Below are 22,752 nucleotides of genomic sequence, written 5' to 3'. Positions count from 1 at the left end.
GTCAGCGGCCAGGTGATGGACCCTTTAAATTGGAGAAGGTTTTACATTGGTAAATATTTAAAGAACTCTCAGCTGTTTTATTGGTGGTAGGGGGGAGGTGTGGAAATTAGAAGGTTTTATATATATGTGTGTTTGTGTGTGAGTGCTCAGTCATGTCCAAATCTTTGTGACCCCATGGACTGCAGCCCACCAGGCTCTTCTGTCCATGGGACTTCCCAGAAAGCCAGCAAGAACACTAGAGACATGAGCGCGCGCATGCGCACGCGCGCACACACACGCGTATATAACCTAGAAACTCCCTTAGTTTAAAATAAGCAAAGTTCGGGAAACATTTTTTGTGGTCTAGACTTCCTCTTAGTGAGTCTTACAGTTGCTAATAAAACATGAGATTGTTAATTAGATTAACAGGGAAGTAAGAAGCTCATGGACAGTTTAAAGACTTCTTGCCAACAAGGCGAACATTTTAAAGGGACTTGTTCCAAAAGGATTAAAAAAAAAAAAATCTTCAGGTAGTTCTCAAGAACTAGGGTAGATAAAACAGGTATTAATAGGATTAAAACAAAGGTTTGATACAATACTACCTAGTGTTGGGGACCAATAAGGGGTCCTTTTGTTCCATTTAACCTTGAAAGGCCCCAACCAAGTCTGCTGTATTTACCTTAGTTTAAACAATACATATATATTTAGCAGACTGGAAAAAATTACACTGAGATACCTGACCAGCAATTGCTTGTGGCAACGTTAGGCCAACTAATCAAGTTAAAAGGTTACAAAGGCCTGAGTCCCCTGGTTCAGCTCCTCACTGGGAACCTCAAAGCCTTTTTACAAAAAAAGTAGATAAAATGGCTGGAGGATAAAAAGGAAAGCTTCTAGGACTCCTAGTAAGACCAAGGCTTCTTGATGATGGGGTCCTCTTGAAAACTGAAGTTAAAGGTATAAAACTGAGATGAAAGTGTCCAAAAATTGGTGTATTTCCATGGGCTTTATATGACATGGTTACATCGCCTGTACCTAATTAGATCGTGTGATAGACATTGATTCTCACTGGGGAATGTGTCCCCTACCTACTTTAAGATGGGGCATATACATCTACCCCTAAGGTGATATCAATTAAACATACTAAAGGAAACTGGTAGTGTTACCTAAGCCCACAAAATATTAGAAACTGGGAGCTAATATTCTGGGGTTCATAAAAACAATAATAGAGGGGCCTTTTTGCTCTGAATTTGACTTGTACCCTCAGAAAGAGGGTCTTTGTTGAATACCTTCTGCAAACTTTTGAAGCCCTGAAGAACTGAACCCTAAAATTCTAGAATATGGAATTCCTGATTTTCAGTGTACTTGGAAATCTTCTTATTCATTAAAAAAAAAGAAAAAGAAAAAAACTAAAGAAAATGTAGCTGGGCAAATCGATCTTTTTATACCATTTAGGTGGCCGATCGGTTCTTAGGAGAGTTAAAAGCAACTGTCTAGCAGATTTCAACAAATCAAAAATTTGAAGTACAGTCCACAGTGACTTGAGACTGAGCCTGATTACCTCAATCAGTTGGAATCGGAAACCAAAGGGGAAAGGGGGGGAGGGGGAGGAAGCCTTTTTAAACTTAAACCTCTGAAAAAATCTCCCTCACCAAAAGCAAATTCACAGCTTCATTAAGGATTTGTCATAGACAAATACAAATCTTAAGTCTTTTCTACAAATAGTAAAGCCTTAATCATCTAAGTAAATAAACTTATTTCACTGCTATAAACTAGTAAGTTTATATTGTAATGCCTGACTCATAACTAAGCCTAAGATCTCTAGTTATGTCTGTTTATGTCTGTGCAAATTGTACATATGTCTCTATCTCCAGATAGTATTCCCAAAATTTATAAAAGAGCTCTAATTTACTTAAAAGTAAGTGCTTGCAAATTAAATACTTCTAAGTATGAAGAAAACTGGCCAGATAGAATTTTAGGTTCATGTAATCCAGTAAATGCTAATATCTGGTATTAAAGCTAGCTTAAGCTTGTTGGCTTAACCAATAGACCTATCTTATTTTTATTGTACCTAGGTGTTTTGAAGGTCAGTAAGTTAATTATGTCTGTTGCAAAGTTTGTCAGCAAGCAGAATTAACCTGGTGTATTGTTTTTGCAAGTTATAAAATATAAATAAGAGTTTTCTGGTGAACTCTTTAGGAATAATGTTTTGGATCTACCTAAAATAGTTTCTCCAGATTTTTGGTAACTTGAAACTTTAGAACTTTGCTAAGGTAAATGGTGGAATTCACTGAATATCCAGATTATTTCAAGTAAGATAAAATCCTGGAACATTAATTGCTGAAAACTAAAGATGTTTGGTTATTAGACACATCTTGTAGCACATTAAGGAGAGATACTCTATGAGAAAGTGCATGCTTCTAGAGGTTATAGAATATGTTCATAAGTTTACCCATCAAGAAACACTGGTGTGTTCATAATTGCTTGCTTCTTAGTTTTCGCTAGAAATCAAGGTTTTTAAGGATTGGGAATTAGCTACTGGAAATAAAGGAAATATTTTAGTATGCAAGGAAAGCAGGATGTGTGTTTTCAGCAAAAGAAGGTATGAAGAATGGAAATGTATTGTGTTAAGGGAAAAGAGATTTTTGCCCTAATTAATTCTAAATGCAAAAGAAAATGAAGAATAAACTAAATAGGTACAGAAAATTGTGCAAAGTTTGTGCAAAGGGAGGACTGAGAACAGTTTTGGACATGATTAGGCTGAGATTGAATTACATTTAATTAGGTAAGTGAACTTTGTAATTCAAGGTAGATTGGTGAAGGGCTGGAGTTTCCTCTTCTGTTCAGAGGGAAAAGCTTTCTGGAAATGTTAGGGTACTTTTGATACACGATTATGAGTTTATTTGTCTTCTAAATGATTGGTATTTACCTTAAAAATCTTTTGTCTCTTCAGTTGGTTAAGTATTGTTTCATTGACCTATAATTTTATTTGATAGTGTTTTAATGGTCTGATAGTGTTTTAAAACTTTGATGTCTCTTACAAACTTGCCTAAGTGAAATTCTAACCAAAATTCTTCTGACCTGTAGCTAATTTTGGGATGCTTCAAAGGGCCCCTGAAATATTCCAAAGACAGATACTAAACTAAATGAATTTATTGGATATATTACATGGGAAATACGGTCAAGTGATGGTAAAATTTTCTTACATAGGTGGATATCATTAATATAGATGTTCCAAAATCTAAATCCTGGTACATCCTGGTATGTTATCAGGTCATAATTCTAGTTATCTTAAAATGCTGTATGTCACAGAAATAACCACGTTTCTTGTCAAGTGCATTATAATCAGATTTTTAACCATGCCATTTTAAGTCTTTAGTCACTTGTATTAATAGACAATCATTATTTTACTCAGATGTTTTTATAAAGATCCTTGAGATGATTCATAAAAAGGACTTTTGGACAAACAAGTTTCTAATGACTTTTAGATCATACTACTAAAATGCGTAAGAAATTACAGAACTCTAATGGAAAACCTGACTTCACCCAGATCAACAGGAATTATGAGCAATAAATCATTTATAATTTTATGACTTTTTTCTAAAACACTGCCTTTTAATCTCTTTCAGAAAGCCTTTCTTATGTTTTGACCTGCAACAAGTTGGTAATTGTTATCTTCATTTACAAAAGGTATGATTTATCTCTATTTGATCCCTTTAGAATTTTTCTTCTCCAGCTGCCTCCCCTGTAGACTTGATGACTTATTGTGACCAGATTACATCCAGTTACACCAATTATTGTTTTACTCTGTCCTCTCGTTTCTCCAGCTATTTATGCCTGTCTCTACCTGCTATGGGAGAAGGCAATGGCACCCCACTCCAGTACTGTTGCCTGGAAAATCCCATGGATGGAGGAGCCTGGTGGGCTGTAGTCCATGGGGTCGCAACGAGTCGGACATGACAGAAGCGACTTAGCAGCAGCAGCAGCTACCTGCTATACTATGATTTTATTAATGATACTACCTGTATGCTTCCCTGGTGGCTCAGATGGTAAAGAATCCACCTGCAATGTGGGAGACCTGGGTTCGATCCCTGGGTTGGGAAGATAGTTTTCTATTGCACTTTGCAATGGTAGCCCGTCCTCTGACAAAACTAATGGCTGAACGTCTTGAGGCAGTTGATCAAATGTAACTCTACCCAGAATAACTGTAACAGTGCAACTGTAGAAATGGAGAGAAGCAACAAGGGGAATTTTTCCTGGGTCGTAATTCCTAGTGCTGTGGGAAAATTGGTCATGAAATGTCTCCCAAACCTTCATCTAATTTATGACCACAAGGAGGTGCTATGGACAAAAAAGTTGCCTGTCATTTCAATAATCAATGAAGTAGCCCCACCATCAAGCCCTCGGCCACTGCACCTGCCCCCAACAGCGTACCCTGAGGGTAATTCAGAAATGAGAAAAACAGGATCCTTGCCCTGGATAAAATACATATCAAAGGAATTTCAATGAGCCCAGACTCTTTCCATATATAGAAAGGCACTAAAAGCTCTTACCTTGATGTCTTCTGTGTGTGTGATTCAGAGTAACTGATATTCAACCACGTATTTTCAGCAAAAATGCAAAAACTCCAATATATCTTGGCCCCTGCCTTACCTTTTTGGAAGTTTGTCAGAACTGAGAGTCCGCCTTCCTGGACTGTAGTCCTCAAATAAAATGTAATTCTCAACTTATAGATGATGCATTTATGTCAGTTAACATCTATAAATTCCACTGGAATAAAAACATTTTTTCTATAAGGTTAGCCAAAAAGTCTGTTCAAGTCTTTCAAACCTGAATGAACTTTTTGGCCAACCTAATATATCTATAATGGGTTTTATTTCAATTTTTACTGTGCATGTCTGTGAACAAAGTATCAGAAATTGAACTAGTAGCTTCTGAGCAAAAATCTTTTAATTTCTAAGAGCATTCCCCCAATAATTATTAATGGTAATAACTTTTTTTTTTTTTACTTTTGTCCTTTTTTTTATCTTTAGAAAGCAGCACCCTGTGACGTGTGGGATCTTAGTTCCCTAACCAGGGATTGAACCCGTGGCTCTGTATTGGATGTGCAGTCTGAACTACTGGACCACCAGGTAAGTTCTGGTGATATTTTAAAAGTGTATTGCTTCAATGTGTATTTTTGTATGCCCAGAAATAGTGTCTCAGTTCTTTTACCCCAAACTCTATTTGCCTTAAAATGCCTAACTTTAAGTGCTAACAATTTATATAGAAGAATACTGGTTCTAATTCCAACACCTAAGAGCCTAAGATATTCTCAGTTCTCTCCCAAGAATATTTATGGGAATTAAAACAAGGAACTTCTTATTGTAGATCTGACCAAATGGCTACTCAAGTGACCTGTGTATTTATGAGAATCATTTCATTCTAAAAGACTTCCCCTACATGGAGCGCATCCACGGATAACTTTAACCCCACTCCACCCCAGTGAGTGCTTAGCAGTGTCTGGAGACATTTTTGGTTGTCTCACTGGGGGTAGTGGAGTTGCTATTTGCATTAGAGACCAGGGATGTTGGTAATCATCATACAATACCCAGGACAGTCCAACGTGGCACTAATGAGTCTGTGAACCCTTGAGTTACATGCAGTAAAGATACTGGAGCACTGGTGAGATAGGAAACGCTGCAAAAGACAATGAATACGGTTCCTGTTCTGGTACAGCTGAGATCATAAACCACTTTATATGTACTTTTTAAAAGTGAAAATGGTCTACACAATATTTATATTTAAATACTTTTATTTTTATTTCACAAAAAAAGCAACAGTGTTTGCAGGTACACATGCCTTTCAGTCAGTGCTGGTCATATGCAAAACAAGGTATCAGAAGTATAAAGAAAAATAAGCCTTTTCCCTTTACAAGTGACAAAACACAATTTGCATATATAATATTATATATATACATACTATTTTCAAAATCTTTCACAAAAGACAAGATTATGATACAAATTTAGAATCCTACCCACAAGCTCAGATTCAAGAAATTGGAGATCTCTGTAAGTGTTTAAATACAAAAATGTGATACCTTCACAAATTTTGAAGTAACTACTTTTCAAAGTGTTTGAGAGACTATTCTTCACAGCAACATGGAACACTTGGCTTTAATCAAGAAAGCTGTAAGATTCAGTTTTGTCTCAATGTGAGTTTGTTGATTAATGCAAATGTTCCAATTGTGCTGTGATTGCCACTTTATACACATGAATATGTTACTGTACTGATGCTTTCTACACTTCAAGTTCTGGAGCATTTCATTCAGCTAAGCCCTGACCTTTACTTCCTTTGAAGTATTTCAAATTAAGAACTGTTGAGAAATACCACTAAATATGACCATGACTAACTCCAAAAAGATGCTGCCTTTTATTTATGGTCAAAGTTAAATGTGGCATGAATAAACTTTTATTTTCCGTACAGCAGCAGGTATAAGTAACAGCAAAGTATAAGCAAAGTTTTCATCACTAGAACCTGAGAGTCTGATATGGTGAATAACGTCTCTGCAAATTTTCTAGGAGTCCTACCATTCAATGTTTCTATAACAGTATGGCAAATCTTCAGCATTATATTGGTTATACATTTCAGAACAAAAAAAAACAGTGCTCAGAAGCTCAGAAGGAAGGGAAGAGAGGGATGGATGGATTTTCCACATGCATTTTCTTTGCAACAGATAAATACTGAGTCGTGACATTTACCATGTGGTGGATGAACAGTCAGTGTGAAATATCACTGAAGAATGCTGAAAGTTAACACACAGGTCTGGATGTGTGAAATGCATGCAAAGACAGAGAGCCAAAGAGGCAACATGGGCTCACATTTCCGAGGACACTTGAAGATAACAGCTAACAGCGCAAGCACTGAAGACAAAAAGGAGAAATGAACAGGAATGGTCCAGCTAGTGGAGAAGGGAGAGCAGACAGATGCAGCCACGCAGAAGAGCTCTGGGGAGGAAAGGGCCAACTCGCCCTCCCATGTGCAAGGTGTTGGGAGTCAAAGAGCTTGCCACCCCAATTCTTCTTGGATTAGTTTTGGGGCCCATGTTGTCATTTACTAGAATGATGGCAATAACTCAAAAGATTCACTCCAAAACCCAAAATGATTTCTACCGAGTACAGAAGAATATGTAACTGATGGAACTGTAGCCAACGGAGCCAGAATCCAGGGCCTCAGAAAGGAGCTACTCTCAAGGGTCTTCAAATGAGTTTGAATGAGTGCCACTGAGAGATGAACAGCAAAAAAAATTTAACCACACCTGAAGTATTGTCTTTTTGACTCTCTGTAATTGCCAAAGAACAGGTCCCTCCCTTCCTACCATTTCATTCAGTGTGAGTCAACCTGAGACCTACTAGATGTGATTAGCTCTCACAACTCAACCGTATCCAAGTGTCTTCTCCCATCTTACGGGCTACCTGCCTGGTGCCATTGGTTACCCCACCTCAGTGCTACACCTTTAGCTCAGATGGCAAGGATCTGGTGGGACATTTTTTGTTAGATCCACTCAGAGCCCTGCAAGGGACTATTAAAGGAAAGATGCACTCAGAGCCCTGCAAGGGACTATTAAAGGAAAATAATGGGGGAAGAAAAGAAGCAAATCATATATGTGCATGTATCCATGTACATCTTTAAAGGCATATATCTGAGAGGATAAAAACAGCCACAAAATAGTGAGTATACTGGCTGCAGCTGAAGGAGCAGATATGTGGGAAAGGAAGAAAGTGCGCTGCTCATCAGGGGAGTCAATTTTCACCAGTTCCGTACATAGCCATGTGAAGGACTAAACACAGAATACAGCAACAAATGAAAACACTCATGAAGAATATTCCCCCGCCAAAAATATAAATCTCTATAAAACAAGCCAACAACATACAACCCTTCTACTTGCTGTTACCACACAGGCAAGTGGGGGGAAGGGGAGAAGGGGAGGCTGTCATACACGTCTCCTCAGTTTGCATTTGGTAACTTGACATCCACCCAAAGGATTAGGTATAAAATCAGTAACATGGAAACATGTATATACACTTTTAAAAAGGGCATACCCCATCCCTTCCCACTAACTACTACCCACCCAATAATTTTTCCCTCCAAAAAAAAAAAAAAAAAAAAGATCCTAAATTGTTGAACTATTGCCCATGTAGGCAGTCAGGGAAGGGAGCAGAGGAGATTTATCATACATCTGGACCTCCATGTTTCATTATGTACCTACAGATCCCAGCAAAGGACTGGGTACTAAATGAAATAACACACAAAATGTAGCAAACATTTATACATTAAAAAAGTATATATATGTGTACTCACACACACACCTCTCCCATCCCTACCTCTCCAAAAGCAGAAGCCAAACATCTATTCTTCTGCCATTGCCCAGTGAGGGAAAGGGAGCAGGAAGATCTTTCATAGAATCAAACTTTCATAAAGTTCCAAAAGAGTCATGCAAAAGACTGGATTCAAGATGAAATGAACACCAAAAGAGGCAGAAACACTTGTATACATTTAAAAATTTATATATCTTGCCTAACAAGCTCATCCCCCATTAAAAACCTCAAAAACAAACAACAGAAAACCAAATCCTCAAGTACTCCTATACCACCGGTATACACAGGCTACAGGAGAAAGGCGGGGAAGATTTATTACACCCCGATCTGGACCTCTGCATTATATTTGATATTTAGGAGTCAAAAAAAGACACTAGGCTTGAAATGAAAGCACAAATAAATGCAGCAAACGTTTATTCACACACACAAAAGCAAACCCAGAAAACCTTCACCGCTCTGCGCCCCGCAAAAAATTCTTCAAAAAACTACACTACTAGTCATTGCCTACACAGGCAATAAGGGAAGGGGAGAAGAGGAGGTTTTTTTCATAGAATGAACCTTAATGTTCATCATGTACCTAAGAATCCATGCAAAGGTTTAGGTACAAAATGAAGTAACAGAAAAAAAAGGAACACAAACATTTATATACATTTTAAAAAGTACATATCCCTACGCTCCCAGGCAAGAGAGTGATAGAGGTAAAAATAATCTAGACTGCTCTACAAATATTACCCACAGAGGCGACAAGGAAAGGGGAAGACAGAAGATTTTCCTACATCCATACCGCCATATCTCGTTAGGGACCTATACATCCAAGCAAGGGATAAGTACAAAATGGAATAACATGATATTGAAACAAACACTGCATATATACAGATTTCAAAAGAATATATTCCGCCTCAGTCCCTTCCCAGCCCCGTCCCCTGCAAAATTCTAAAAGCCAAACTACTTTAAAATTATTGACTACACGGATAAAAAGGGAAAGAAGACTGCTCTATATCCAGAACTCTGTGGTTCATTAGCAACCTACCAGTCCAAGTGAAGGAGAGTGAGTGAGTGAAAGGCACTCAGTTGTGTCCAGCTCTTTGCGACCCGATGGACTCTAGCCTGCCAGGCTTCTCTGTCCATGGAATTCTCTAGGCCAGATTACTGGAGTGGGGAGCCATTCCACACTCCAGGGGATCTTAACCCAGGAATCAAACCCAGGTCTCCTGCATTGCAGGCAGATTCTTTACCAGCTGAGCCATCAGGGAAGCCCCCAAGTGAAGGGCTGGGTACCAAATGAAATACTATAATAAGGAAGTAAAAAACATGAGTATATATTTTAAAAGCATTTACCCTAATACCCACAAAAGAGCCCCTGAAACTAATCAACTACTCTACTAGCCATTGCCCTCTCAGGCAACACGGGAAGGGGTCAAGAGGAGATTGTCATACATGTGGACCTCCACGTCTCATTAGGTACTCTCACATCCTATGAAAAGGACGTAGTACGAAATGATTAGTTATAATACAAAGTTATAGATTTATTTATATACATTAAGTACATACCCCACTGTCTTCCACCTCACAAAACAAAAACTACTCTAGCTACTGCCCAAAAAGGCAGTAAGGAAAAGGGAAGAGGAGATCTGTCATACTCTGAATCTCTGTTTTCATTAAGTACATATGCATTCATGCAAAGGAACACACCTAAAATGAAATATTAAAAAGTAGCATAACATTTATATACACTTGAATAAAAGAATATACAACCCTCCCCCATCTCTGCCCTCAAGAACAGACTAGATCAAAACAACAGAAACTATAACTACTCACTTATGTCCATACAGGCAATAAGTAGAGGGGTAGATAAGACATTCGTCATACTTTGGGACCTTCACAGTTCATTAGATCTCTACTTATCCGTGAGGAGGATGAAGGAAATACAAAATCAAACACCCACAAAATAGTGATTTAGATATATTTTAAAAAGCACATACTCTGCTCTTCTCCCACTATGGCCATCTCCTTCCAAAGAAGGAAATCAAGTAACTACTCTGTAGCTGTTGCCCAGGCAGGAAAAATTGAAAGGCTAGAAGAGATTTCACAGGACAATGTCTCTTTCATTTTTCATCAGGATAAACTATACTAAGATGAAAGAATATAAAAACATCAAAACACATGCATACATTTAAAAAGTATATTCCCCTAAAGAACCCTCAAAGAAATCAATCAACTATTCTATGAGCTGTTGCCCACGTAGGCAACAAGGGAAGGGGAGAAGAGGAGGTTTATCATACTTTCGGACTTCCACTTTTCATTTGGTACTTAGTTGCCAATGAAGAAAATGAAGCACAAAATAAAAGAAAGCAAAACCCAGCAAAAGTGAACACACAGGCTTTATAAAATACAAATGGGGAGGTAAGGGAGGAAGAAAAGAGTTAATTCCAATTTTTTAAAAAAAGGCAAAGGGGAGAAGAACTACATCATACCTATGAAATTCAGGTCTTGTTTTGCAAACTCAGCCCAGAAATTGCTGTCTGCACATCTCCTGAGATGCATACACCTTCCCTGCACCCCCATGACATACATGAGGATTATGTAAATATTCAGCAACCTGACTACAGATTATTTTTCTATGTGCCTTAGATTGAGTAGATGCTCAAAAGCCAACTCAGGAACAGGCTATCTGTAATCCAACAAACTCAGCACTTAACTTTTATTTCTTCCTTTCCAGTGTTCAGAAAGGATTCTGTTCTGCACCCAGGAAGACTGATGTGGCTCAGTATCCTCTATATACCCAGAACTCTTCTGACAGCTCTGTTCCCACTGTGGCTAAAGTACATGTGAGAACACGAATGGTGAAGAACATTAGTGTTAAGTGGAACCTGCAACAGTAAGAAAGTTCGTGAACACCAAAACAGTGGCAAACAACACAATTTCACTTAAAGAGATTCATATCAAACAAGATGGAGCAAGGCACAAGCTTATGGTAGCTGCTGACACTACTTCCGTTTAATATATCTAATCAGTTGGTATTAACAAGCGATTAGATATCAACAAACTGAACTCCTTGGATTTCTAGTTTTGTAGCCTTTCAGATTTCCAAAGCCTAAGCTTTTCTTCTACAGTTCCAGATTTCCAATTTTGCCTTTCGTAATAATATGGGATGATGTGTCTTTTTATTAATTCAAGTCGACTGTCTCTCTGCAATGAATATAACACTTGTCAGACAGTACTGAATTGGTCATGGATCTGTGTGCTCATAGAACAAAGAACCGCTGTGCTTCTATCTGAGTTCTCAGAAATACAATGGTGAAATAAAATTCTGGGGGAAAAAACTTCAAACGCTTCAACAACACTTATTATACTACACGGTCTAGCCATTATTTAACCTTATATTCCTGACTTAAGAGTTGGTTTTTGGAAGCCCTATATAGATGGGATAGCATAACATTAAAAAAGTTTGGAATTTCACAGGAAAATCTGAGGTGAGGCCTGTAAATGAAAAATACAATTGGTACGGATCTGGTATTATGGGAATGAATGGCTTTTGAGTACAAAGATAGAAATGGATTTTGAGTTACCTCCTTTTTAGCCCATGTTTTGATAAAATTAATTATAACAACCCCCACCCCGTTCCAGACACACACACTCACAGGAAAGAATGATATAATTCAAGACAAGATTTGCCATATGCGGAGCTAACAAATATTATAGAAACAATGTGAAGATGGGCAGATAAAACGAAGAATCTTAAATGATTTTGAGAAGTAGCAAAGTTTAAACTCTGTATCAAAGTGGACTTTAGTAATATGGTTTAAAAAAAAAACAACCCAGCAACAAAAAATCCTCCAAAATTTTAGTATTTTTCCCCACTCTAAAAATATAAAAACACACTTTCAAATATCAACTAAATTATCATTCATTTACTGAAGCACAAGAGTAATAAAGACCTACAATCACCCTAGTTTCAAAAAAACATCTTCAGATGATTCTGTGATTCTCAGATAATAGTATTTTCTACTCTAAAATAGAGAGATAAGTGCTGTTTAGAAAACACTAAATTGGGAGAAAACACACTAGGGCTAAAGAAGGTTATCTTTAGTTTCTATTGCCAGTCTTTTCAATTTTGCTATATAAAAATATTTTCATAAAATAAAATATAATTTTATACATAATTCCATATATTCTCACTTGATACCTGCTGAATAAAAAAAAGGTGACCTTTCCCATTGTCTGATTCAGTGGAGTGTTTTAAGTGCTGAAAAATGGGTAAATACCCTTTTTATGTACGTAGGTGTTTTCAAGCAAAATAGAAAGTACAATAAATACTAGGAAGAAAGCTTTTCTCCTAAGAATCAAAGAAACACAACAATCTAGGTATAAGTCTGCATAGCTCAAAAAATTCAAGTACAGTATTTCCCCTTTAGAAGGAGTAAAATTGCCATATAGTTTTGGATTCTTTCTTTCTTTCCTTGGCCATTCCCTATAGTCTGTTAGTTTGGCCATTATAAAAGAAAACTTTGATTTTTCAACGAAAGAAAAGTACTGTTTCTGACAGTAGAAAAAATTCAAAGCCCACCATATTAAAATAAACCTAAATCAAGTTATTCCTATCCACATTCTCTTTATCCCTTTAAGGTATTATGGTGAACTTCAAATAAAAATGTTCAATTTCTCAAAGGCCCTATTTTAAAATATACTTCTAATATGCAACTCTATCATATAAAATGAAAAACCACCCAATGGGTATGATCAAGAGAAAGTGTCTGTGATCTATCATGCCAAAAAGCAACTTAAACAAACTGTAAACTGTAAATCTTGGTAAGAAAGTCATGATAAGAGACACCAGTATTTTAAAAAATGCCATAAATGCAGAAATACTTATTTGTAACACAAGGGATATCTACGGCAGGGAGTGGTGAAGGTGTACAGAGATTTGGAGAATACTGGAATTCATAAGTAAAATAATTAACGCTAACTTGGTTTGAAGTATTTTCCTGAAAGATGAAAAAGAAGGTGTTAAATATTTGGAAAGTTTAATCTTTTGGCCTTGTTATTTAGCTTTACAACAAAAATTTAAAAATTCTGTAGCACCTCACTATTTTTCAGAAAAAAATATAATAGTTATAAACTTTTTCCAGAAAAGAAAGGATTATTCAAAACCCCCAATAAGTAGATCTGCACACCTGAGGTCAGTTCTCTACAGCTGCATGATTCGATGACTTCATTACTATACTTTTTGATGCTAACTTGGAACCACATTCAAATAACATCTATCAACAAGAAGCAACAAATGGCTAAGCAACCAGCAGCCTGCAAAGATGGTGGCTCCCGTGGTAGCTCTTTCCTTATTTCATGGTGTCGACATTTACCAGAAACCGAGAACAGAATTGCAAAACAGATTTTTTTTCCCCATTTGAATATCTTCAAAGTAGAAAAATTACCCATTGTTTTTGTAGATGGTTGGCATACAGGTGAATATAATTTGGTAATAAATAACTACACACTGCCCAAAGACATTTCAGAAAAGACAGATGAAAAAATACAGACTGGCCCTGAGCAAACTAGAACTCCTAAGAGTGCACACAACTCAGCAGCGATCCTGGTTTCACCTTGGCTTTTGCAAAAGCAGCAGAGGCCCAGTTAACAAGCTCTCTGAACGGGTGATGAGGTACAGGTGTGCATGCTACAGCCAATATGTCAGGGTTTTAAGATTCTTCTCTACCCACTGCATGTTCAGCTGAATGACTTCCAAAGCCTGCTGGACACAGCGAAGTCGAAAGGTGGCCTCTGACTGGTTTTCAAAGAATGCCTGGACCTGTAAGTTGCACACAGAAGTATTTCAAAAGAAAAGAAAGACATACCGCAGCTTTGAATATCCTTTTCAAATAAGCTTTAAGTTAGTGATGGTCATGCTGATGTGAAGCTGTTTTAAAAAGGAATTCCCCTTACTCCCACAAGGATGAAGTTTTCAAATTTCAAGTGGGGGGTGGGCTGGGGTGGGGGGGTGAGAGTTGAGGTGGGAAGGGTGGAAAGGCCAAGTAACAGTAAATAAGGTAGAGTCTAAAGTTAGGCCTGGGGCCTAATTTTACCCTCTGAATGGAACTCTTCAAAAACAGTCTAATCGCCAATTAAAAATAAACTTGGCATATGTTGATCTTAATTCAAAAAATCATCTGTATCAGATGGGAGACAATGGAATACTGTTGAGAATGGAAGCAGAACTTTTCCTCCTTGCTGTATATCCACCCTTTAGAAATAATCCCAGTGCAGGATCATTAGCGTTGATGAAGGCAGACAGAGAGAAGGGACAAGGTTTTGCAGGAGAAACCACCATCTGACTAAAACTGAGCACCCTGAGGGCAAAGGGATGGCCTAATCTCCCCGAAAAGCATTTGATACAACCAACCTCAGATAAATGTGCCTTTGTTGAAAACAGGTGAGTTGATCCAGCAACGATACTTTGTATGGTATAGGACCCCAGATGGAACCTGAAGAAACACAAAGGTAAGGGAAAAAGGCAAAAAAGAATGAGTCAGCTGCTGGTAGGCCAAGTTCCTGAGCGCAAAGGACATGCTTATTGTAAACTCCACATGCCCGAGGCAGAGTAGAGTCCTGCTCCTGGGAATGGGGGGCTTGCTGCATCAGAGTCACCCCACACACACCTCTCCCAGTAGGCAGGAGATCCAGAGAAATTAACAGCCCATGTTTGCCTCAAAAACAGCATCATACACCCAGAAGGTGTCATTACTGATTTAAAAGGAAAAAATGAGCGACTTGTGCTGTTGAGCTGGGTCTGAGTTTGTAAACGATCCCTTGGTAACAAGGAGGTGTTTTCAACACATGAAACTAAACAGCTATTCTGAAATAGTCCGTGGCCAAGCCAAGTGAGTTGGCTTCCCTGGTGGCTCAGATGGTAGAGCATCTGCCTGTAATGCGGGAGACCGGGGTTCGATCCCTGGGTCGGGAAGATCCCCTGGAGAAGGAAATGGCAACCCACTCCAGTACTCTTGCCTGGAAAATTCCATGGACTGAGGAGCCTGGTGGGCTACAGCCCATGGGGTCGCAAAGAGTCCGACACAACTGAGCGACTTCACTCACTCAAGCTAAGTGAGCTGGTGCTGAGCAAGGCTGGGCTTGATCAGTACTATTACTTAAACAAACACCACTGTTAAATTGACTCGCATTAAGGAATGCTGTTTACAAATGTGACTGTTTCTGTGTTTGTTAAACTATCACTGAAGCATTTTTTCCTCTCACAGCAAAGTGTGACTCTTCTGAACCAATACAACCCTGGGAACTGCTTTCAGATGCAAGGCTTGCAGATACTGAAAATCAGTAACTGTCTGAGAAACTTACTTCTGTACAAGCTTACTCCAGTTCTCTTTGACAAAATCCCAAGCCAGTAAGTGTCCGGGAAAATGCCGGGCCACCGTTCTAATGATAAACGACAGCTTCTGTGTTCGGATGAGATCTCCATCGAGGCTCTTTTTCATTAACCTGGAGAGCAGAGCAGATTGAGCTTCCAAAATAATTATTCATGATGAAGTGATGACTGAATTTAAATTAATACTGGTCTCCTAATTAAAGCTCTGTGGCAATTCAAGAGATACAAGTTTTGGTTCTGTCTAAGCTTCATTAACAGTGAAAACTAGTCATGTTTCTAGATGAAGTAAAAACCAATGAGATAAACACATAAATACACTGTTACATAGTAATAAATTGTTCTTGATGTAATAAGGACATTTAGGGGAAAAAAAGGACATTTAGGATATAATTTCCAGTAGAATTTATTATAATTCTGAAAACTGGTACTGTTTTTTCTGTTAAAAACTTTGAGTAGGAAGGTATCTTATTATTCTTAAACTGGGCTGTCATATAAAAATGAAGATACTTTTCAGAATGCACTCAATAAATTGATACTGATATGTGTACTAGATAATGTTCTAAATTACTGAATAACAATGCTTGAAATAGGTCATTACTATCTATCCTCATTTTATAGTTTAAGAAGCTGAGGTTATATAATTACCCCAGGGACACAGCTATTGCTAATAAATATAAAAGTTAGGCATTTGAACATAAGCATTTACTATGTGATAATATCTGCTTATATGAGAACACTGCTGCTGCTGCTGCTAAGTCGCTTCAGTCGTGTCCGACTCTGTGCGACCCCATAGACAGCAGCCCACGAGGCTCCCCTGTCCCTGGGATTCTCCAGGCAAGAATATTGGAGTGGGTTGCCATTTCCTTCTCCAAACATATGAGAACACACATACCTCTAAAAGATTGCAGCAATATTTTTAACAGGAAAAAACCCCAACTGCTCATCAAGACATGATGGGTTGGATAAACTATGATAGAGCCATATTATGGAATAATACACAGCTATAAAGAAAAATGGAGTAGGCTTTGCGGCAAATCTCAAGGACTGATCATTCATTAAAACGAATGTCACAAAACACTGGGCACAGAATAAAGCAGCAAGTACACAGGCCAGGACTGACAGTGTTAACAGAGGAGGGGATAAGAACAAGACTGAAGGATTGAACAAGAGGTCGTTTTATGTGTTACTCCATTTCTTAGGTACTGTTTAAAGACTTCAGGGTGGAAATTTATCAGCATATTCCTGGTCTAAAACAAAATTATTACTGATTTAAAAACAAAGCCTTTTCTCGGTTTGCTTGGGTTACAGCCTGGCTACTACTTTCAAGAAAATGACCATTTACAGTGCATCCTTTGGAAAGTGGGTCTGGGCAGCTGCTGAAGACATCTCGGGGACACTATTATTTATCTGAGCAAAACTGTACAAGAGAAGTGACAAGACCCCAGCGCCTCCATTCACCCCTTTATGGGCACTGACTTTCAAGATGCTTCCAGTGTCTCTTGGCGACTCAGAACGCCTTTCCTTGGTTCTTCCTGTCGGGAGACCTACTCACTACCCTTCTTTCCTCACATGAGCCTTCCATTCCCAGGTCGTCATCAGCTGAGTAATTAAAGAGTCTGGCAGATTCACATAAAGGTGTAACCTGTAAGCTTTTATGTAGTACCTTTTCCTGAAGTGTCTGCATTTTAAAAGAGACGGCTGGGATAGAACCGTGCCTTTGCCCAGAAAGAATGAAGCTAGGTGTGGAATTAAAGACAATGTGCCAAGGGAAGGAAGACATTTTTAAGAAGAAAGCAGGGCTGTGACTCTTGGCACCTCCAGTTCCTTCTGGGCACAGCACTGTCGTCTGTGGGGACAGGTCTGGTCCCTGAGACGAACCCCTGCCTGTGGGGTCTCCTCACCACCCTGCCTGGGTCAGGCCTGGCCTGTGAGCGAGGGAGGAAAAGGGGGATCCCCCCCACCCCCGGGGGTCTCCTCACCACCCTGCCCGGGTCAGGCCTGGCCTGTGAGTAAAGGGAGGAAAAGGGGGATCCCCCCCCAACCCCCGAGGGACTCCTCACCACCCTGCCCGGGTCAGGCCTGGCCTGTGAGCGAAGGGAGGAAAAGGGGGATCCCCCCCAACCCCCGAGGGTCTCCTCACCACCCTGCCCGGGTCAGGCCTGGCCTGTGAGCGAAGGGAGGAAAAGGGGGATCCCCCCCAACCCCCGAGGGTCTCCTCACCACTCTGCCCGGGTCAGGCCTGGCCTGTGAGCGAAGGGAGGAAAAGGGGGATCCCCCCAACCCCCGAGGGTCTCCTCACCACCCTGCCCAGGTCAGGCCTGGCCTGTGAGCGAAGGGAGGAAAAGGAGGATCCCCCCTCCCAAGGGGCTCTGTGGTCTTATGTTTTTGGTTTCCATAGATCATATTCATTTGGTGGCTTCATACCAGTAAAGCTTCCGTACATCCTCTGAGCTGGCAAGAGCTTCGAGTATTTTATTCTTCTCTGCTTCAGAGCCTAGAGAGACGTATTTGCTTAAGAGGAATGACCAGCCTCCCTCAGTTTTTGCTCCAGCTTTGAACACGGTCGTCATGACATCTGTAGGCAGGCTGTAAGACAAGTGGTCTGATATGAGAACAACCAGAAAAAAACACTGAATACAAAGACAAGAACTGACTAGGGGCAGTGCTTTGGGGGACTGAGCAGGTAATACTAAAGAGTCTTCACTGTATAATTAATTGTCAAGAAAATGATTAATCCCATGGCCGCTCCTTTCCTAGTGATGCGACTAAAAAGCTTATGAATTCAATACAGTAATTAGTTACTGCTCACCCACAAAGAACCAGGCAGGCAACTGGCTGGACGCTGTGAGCAGGGAAGAAGAATGAGACACAGTCACCTGCTGGGAGGCTCACGGGCCGTCATCAAGTACAGAACGATAAATACAGACGTCGTAACACAGCGTGATAAGTCCCATGGTAGAAATCTATCAGCAAATGCAGCAGGAGGGGCAAGAACAGGGGTAGGAGCACAGTCTTCTGTCTTAATAAGATCTCAGAGGGCTTCAACAGGTTACCCCAATACCCTACACCCCAAGTCTCCACCTGGTGTTTGAATCTTTTCTCATATAACCAGTAAGAAACCTGGAGAAAACCAATCATCATAAAACACATTTCTACTAACTGCTAATGCCACCTGCTATGTTTTATTCCTAAATTAAAAGATACCCGTTTGAAGCCTCAGGCTATTAGGAGGATGGCTATCAAAAGCCCAGAGAATAAATGTTGTCAAGGACGTGGAGAACTCTTGTACACTGCTGGTAGGAATGGAAAGCAGTAAAGCCCCTCTGGAAAACATTATGGGGATTCTTGTAAAATTAGATATAGAACTACCCCATGACCCAGCGATACCACTTCTGGATATGAAAGAAATGAAGCAGGTCTCAAAGAGGTATTTGTACACCTGTGTTCACAGCAGCATTATTCACAGGAGCCAGAAGGTGGAAGCAACCTAAATGTCTATCAGTGGATGAAGAGATAAAACAAAATGTGGTATATACATCCAGCGGGTTACTCAGCCTTAAAAAGAAAGGATATTCTGACATTTGCTACAACATGGATGAATCTTGAGGACATTATTAGGTTGTCTATGACCAACCTGGACAACGTATTAAAAAGCAGAGACATTACTTTGCCTACAAAGGTCCGTCTAGTCAAAGCTATGGTTTTTCCAGTGGTCATGTATGAATGTGCGAGTTGGACTATAAAGAAAGCTGAATGCTGAAGAATTGATGCTTTCGAACTGTGGTGTTGGAGAAGACTCTTGAGAGTCCCTTAGACTGTAAGGAGATCTAACCAGTCCATTCTAAAGGAAATCAGTCCTGAATATTCATTGGAAGGATTGATGCTGAATCTGAAATGCCAATAGTTTGGCCACCTGATGCAAAGAACTGACTCCTTGGAAAAGACCCTGATGCAGGGAAAGACTGAAGGCAGGAGGAGGAGGAGATGACAGAGGATGAGATGGTTGGATGGCATCACCGACTCGATGGACATGAGTTTGAGCAAGCTCCAGGAGCTGGTGATGGACAGGGAGGCCTGGGGTCCCAAAGAGTCAGACATGACTGAGTGACTGAACTGAAAGCCAGGCACAAAAAGACACTTTCTGTATGATTTCACTTATATGAGGTACTTAGAGCAGTATAACTCCTACAGAATCCCTTGGCTGCCAAGGGCTAGGGTGAGGAGAAAACGGGGAGTTTTGCAAGGTGGAAAAGTTCTGACGATTCGTTGCACAACCATGTGAATATACTTACACTACTGAACTGCACACTTAAAAATCAAGATACTAAAGTCTATGTGGATTTGATCACAATTAAAGCAACAGTCTGGTTTGAGAATCACGTACATAGAGTTCACCTACTTAACGCTCGGCTTTATAACCTTTATGATTCAGGACATGAAGATCCTGGTTTCACTACATGCCGTGGGGCCCACAGGAGCGAGAGAGAAGCACACATCACCTCTGAGTGCCATTGGACGCCATCCAGTCATTGAAGAGCTTCAAGGCAGCAGCGCTGCAGTTCTCCAGCCTGTGCGTGCACGCAAAGTCCAGCAAGACCGACCGGAGCTCTCGAGTAGATGGGGTGCCCTCGTCAGTCCAAGTCTGCTGTTGGATTTGGCTTTGAAGCAATTTAAATACCTTGTTCTAGAGAGACAGAATGGATTATAACAGAGTAATAACAATGAGGGCAACCGGGAAAATCAGGACAAGAGCTCTTTTTTTCCTACACTTACCCAAAAAAGAAAAAAAAGGGGGAGGGACATAGATATTACTCATTTAAATAACAACTGACATATGAAGCTCACATGTCGTTGGGATGAAACCATTCAATATCACTGAGGCTATAGATAAGGCTGCTATACCCAAGGTGGACTTAATGACATAGGACAGAAAGAATTAATGACTGTGCAGTAGGGAACCTTTCTTCTGTGTATACTCAGCTAGAAGTTGCTTTCCTGCCAAGAAGTATCATCTATAACCACTGCTGGAAGAAAGCTGAAACTTCCTGACCTGGTGACTTTAGCATCCATAAATCCATCAAGCAATGAGAGAAAAATAGAATGTGTAGGTGCTTAAATGTTTCTGAATCTATTTTTAAAGGAATATTTAAAGTATCATCTAGCTTGATGCTCTAACAAGTTAATCTAATCAAATTAAGAAAATGATGCCTATAGGGAAGAAAGGTTGTTTATAGTTCTTTTTCCTCCTTCCCCAACTTTTTATTTGAAAATTTTCAAGCCTGCAGAAAGGCCACAAGAATAGTAAAATGAATAGCCATATGTTAGAGTCACTGTTTTGTTAATACTCTTACATTTGTGTATAACACAAATATACACACACTTGGTTTTTCTGGTTTTAGTTCAACCATATGAAAGCAAGTTACAGATATCATGAGATTCCATTTATAAATAATTGAGCATGCAAGTCTCAGAAATAAGGACATTCTCCTATGCAACCACAATACCTTATCACACTTAAGAAAATTACCAGTTATTCAGTAAAATCATCTACAATTAAAGTCCATTGTTATAATTACCTCTGACTGAGATCTCATTCTTAAATAAGTATTTATGGTATTAAGGCTTCCCTGGTGGCTCAGTGGTAAAGAATCCGCCTCCAATGCAGAGACACGGATTCTACCCCTGGGTCGGGAAGATCCCCTGGAGAAGGAAATGGCAACTCTCTCCAGTATTCTTGGCTGGGAAATCCCATGGACAGAGGAGCCTGGTGGGCTACAGTCCATGGAGTCGAAAAAAAGTTAGACACGACTTAGCTACTAAAACAACAACAATGGTTTTAAGAAATCAACAGATCTCTCATTTCTTTTTCATCTCCCATGACAAAAGCATGAAAGCTGTTCATAATGTATGGAACTATTTCCATACTCCAAGCTGTGCTGGAGGGAAGGAAAAGAGGGCACAGGGAGCTTTAAAAATCACCATGTAAAATATGCATTTGTGAATGTCACCAAAATCCTAATATAAAAATGCTTATAGGTATTTTTTAGATAACTTTCATGGCAACAAATGAGGAGGATCAAAATGAAACCAGTTTACAGACATCCCCTCTCGCAGTGTTCTTGGCACAAGAGGGTTTTCTGTCACTGGTATTGGAACTCTACCACGACCGGTCTTATTTCAAGCACCATAGATGACCGTGTACAACACCTCTTAACTGCCCTCCAAACTAGTTCTAATTCTTCACAGAGCATACTGTTCTTCTAGAGTGCCTCTGTCGGTACTTAAAATGAGTCCTAGTAGGAAAGTTTTAAATTGCTGAGGTCTTTTTTTTCAGCAGACCTTTCTCTGAGGTCTGAGTAAGTCTCTTGTGGAGCTGACTATGAGAATGGTTTTGAAAAAAGCCTCCGTATAAGAAGAAGGATGCGAAGTTTGTGATAACAGGTCAACTCCCTTCTGTTTGCTTGTTTCAAAGGCAATGAAACAGCAAACAGACGCCCTGTGGAATGTGCGCAGGCTTGCAGTCACGGGAGGGTGTGAAGTGGTGGGAAAGGCTACTTGCCACGCTGACTGACGGTGCACGGAAGCTAACAGGAGTGTGGGCGCCCCTGCAGTGTGCCCGTGACTGCACCACACACGCTGTCTTCCGCTGGCCTGACCTCAGTGGCATCACGATGCTGCTGCTGCTGCTAAGTCGCTTCAGTCGTGTCCGACTCTGTGCAACCCCACAGACGCCAGCTCACCAGGCTTCCCCGTCCCTGGGATTCTCCAGGCAAGAACACTGGAGTGGGTTGCCATTTCCTTCTCCAATGCATGAAAGTGAAAAGTGAAAGTGAAGTTGCTCTGTCGTGTCTGCCTCCTCGCAACCCCATGGACGGCAGCCCACCAGGCTCCTCCATCCATGGATTTTCCAGGCAAAAGTACTGGAGTGGGATGCCGTTGCCTTCTCCGGGCATCATGATGGCATTATGACAAATGAAAGAGTGACAAGCTACTCATAACTGTCAAACAGAAACAAAGGAAGAATGAGACACAAAAAAGAAACCC

The 22,752-nt window shown here is 39.9% G+C and overlaps 1 protein-coding gene and 2 long non-coding RNA genes across 8 annotated transcripts in view; 2 read left to right on the top strand and 1 right to left on the bottom strand.

Annotated features, from left to right (window-relative positions):
- The first annotated feature begins 3,893 nt into the window (after nt 1–3,893).
- Nucleotides 3,894–11,187, top strand: LOC129640134 (uncharacterized). Its single transcript, XR_008708692.1, has 3 exons — nt 3,894–4,025; nt 5,010–5,108; nt 11,053–11,187. It is a non-coding gene; the product is annotated as an uncharacterized LOC129640134 (long non-coding RNA).
- Nucleotides 10,057–22,752, bottom strand: part of LNPEP (leucyl and cystinyl aminopeptidase) — a 99,935-nt gene continuing 87,239 nt past the window's right edge. For all 5 annotated transcript variants that reach the window (XM_055565319.1, XM_055565329.1, XM_055565331.1 and 2 more), the window contains 5 exons: nt 20,208–20,392; nt 18,133–18,294; nt 15,681–15,821; nt 14,731–14,812; nt 10,057–14,139 (listed from right to left, as the gene is read on the bottom strand). In XM_055565319.1, coding sequence (XP_055421294.1) covers nt 14,008–14,139; nt 14,731–14,812; nt 15,681–15,821; nt 18,133–18,294; nt 20,208–20,392 — 702 coding nt within the window. In that variant the 3' untranslated portion in view covers nt 10,057–14,007. The remainder of the gene's footprint in view (nt 14,140–14,730; nt 14,813–15,680; nt 15,822–18,132; nt 18,295–20,207; nt 20,393–22,752) is intronic.
- Nucleotides 13,986–20,280, top strand: LOC129640127 (uncharacterized). Of its 2 annotated transcripts, none has more exons than XR_008708691.1 (4): nt 13,986–14,141; nt 14,761–14,828; nt 15,584–15,726; nt 20,141–20,280. It is a non-coding gene; the product is annotated as an uncharacterized LOC129640127 (long non-coding RNA). The 2 variants fall into 2 exon arrangements; XR_008708689.1 differs by lacking the exon at nt 20,141–20,280 and adding an exon at nt 17,017–17,155 and having other exon boundaries at nt 13,987–14,141.

The sequence above is a fragment of the Bubalus kerabau genome, chromosome 1 (assembly GCF_029407905.1).
Source record: "Bubalus kerabau isolate K-KA32 ecotype Philippines breed swamp buffalo chromosome 1, PCC_UOA_SB_1v2, whole genome shotgun sequence".
NCBI classification, from domain to species: Eukaryota; Metazoa; Chordata; class Mammalia; order Artiodactyla; family Bovidae; genus Bubalus; species Bubalus kerabau.
This window is presented reverse-complemented; position numbering and strand designations above follow the sequence as displayed.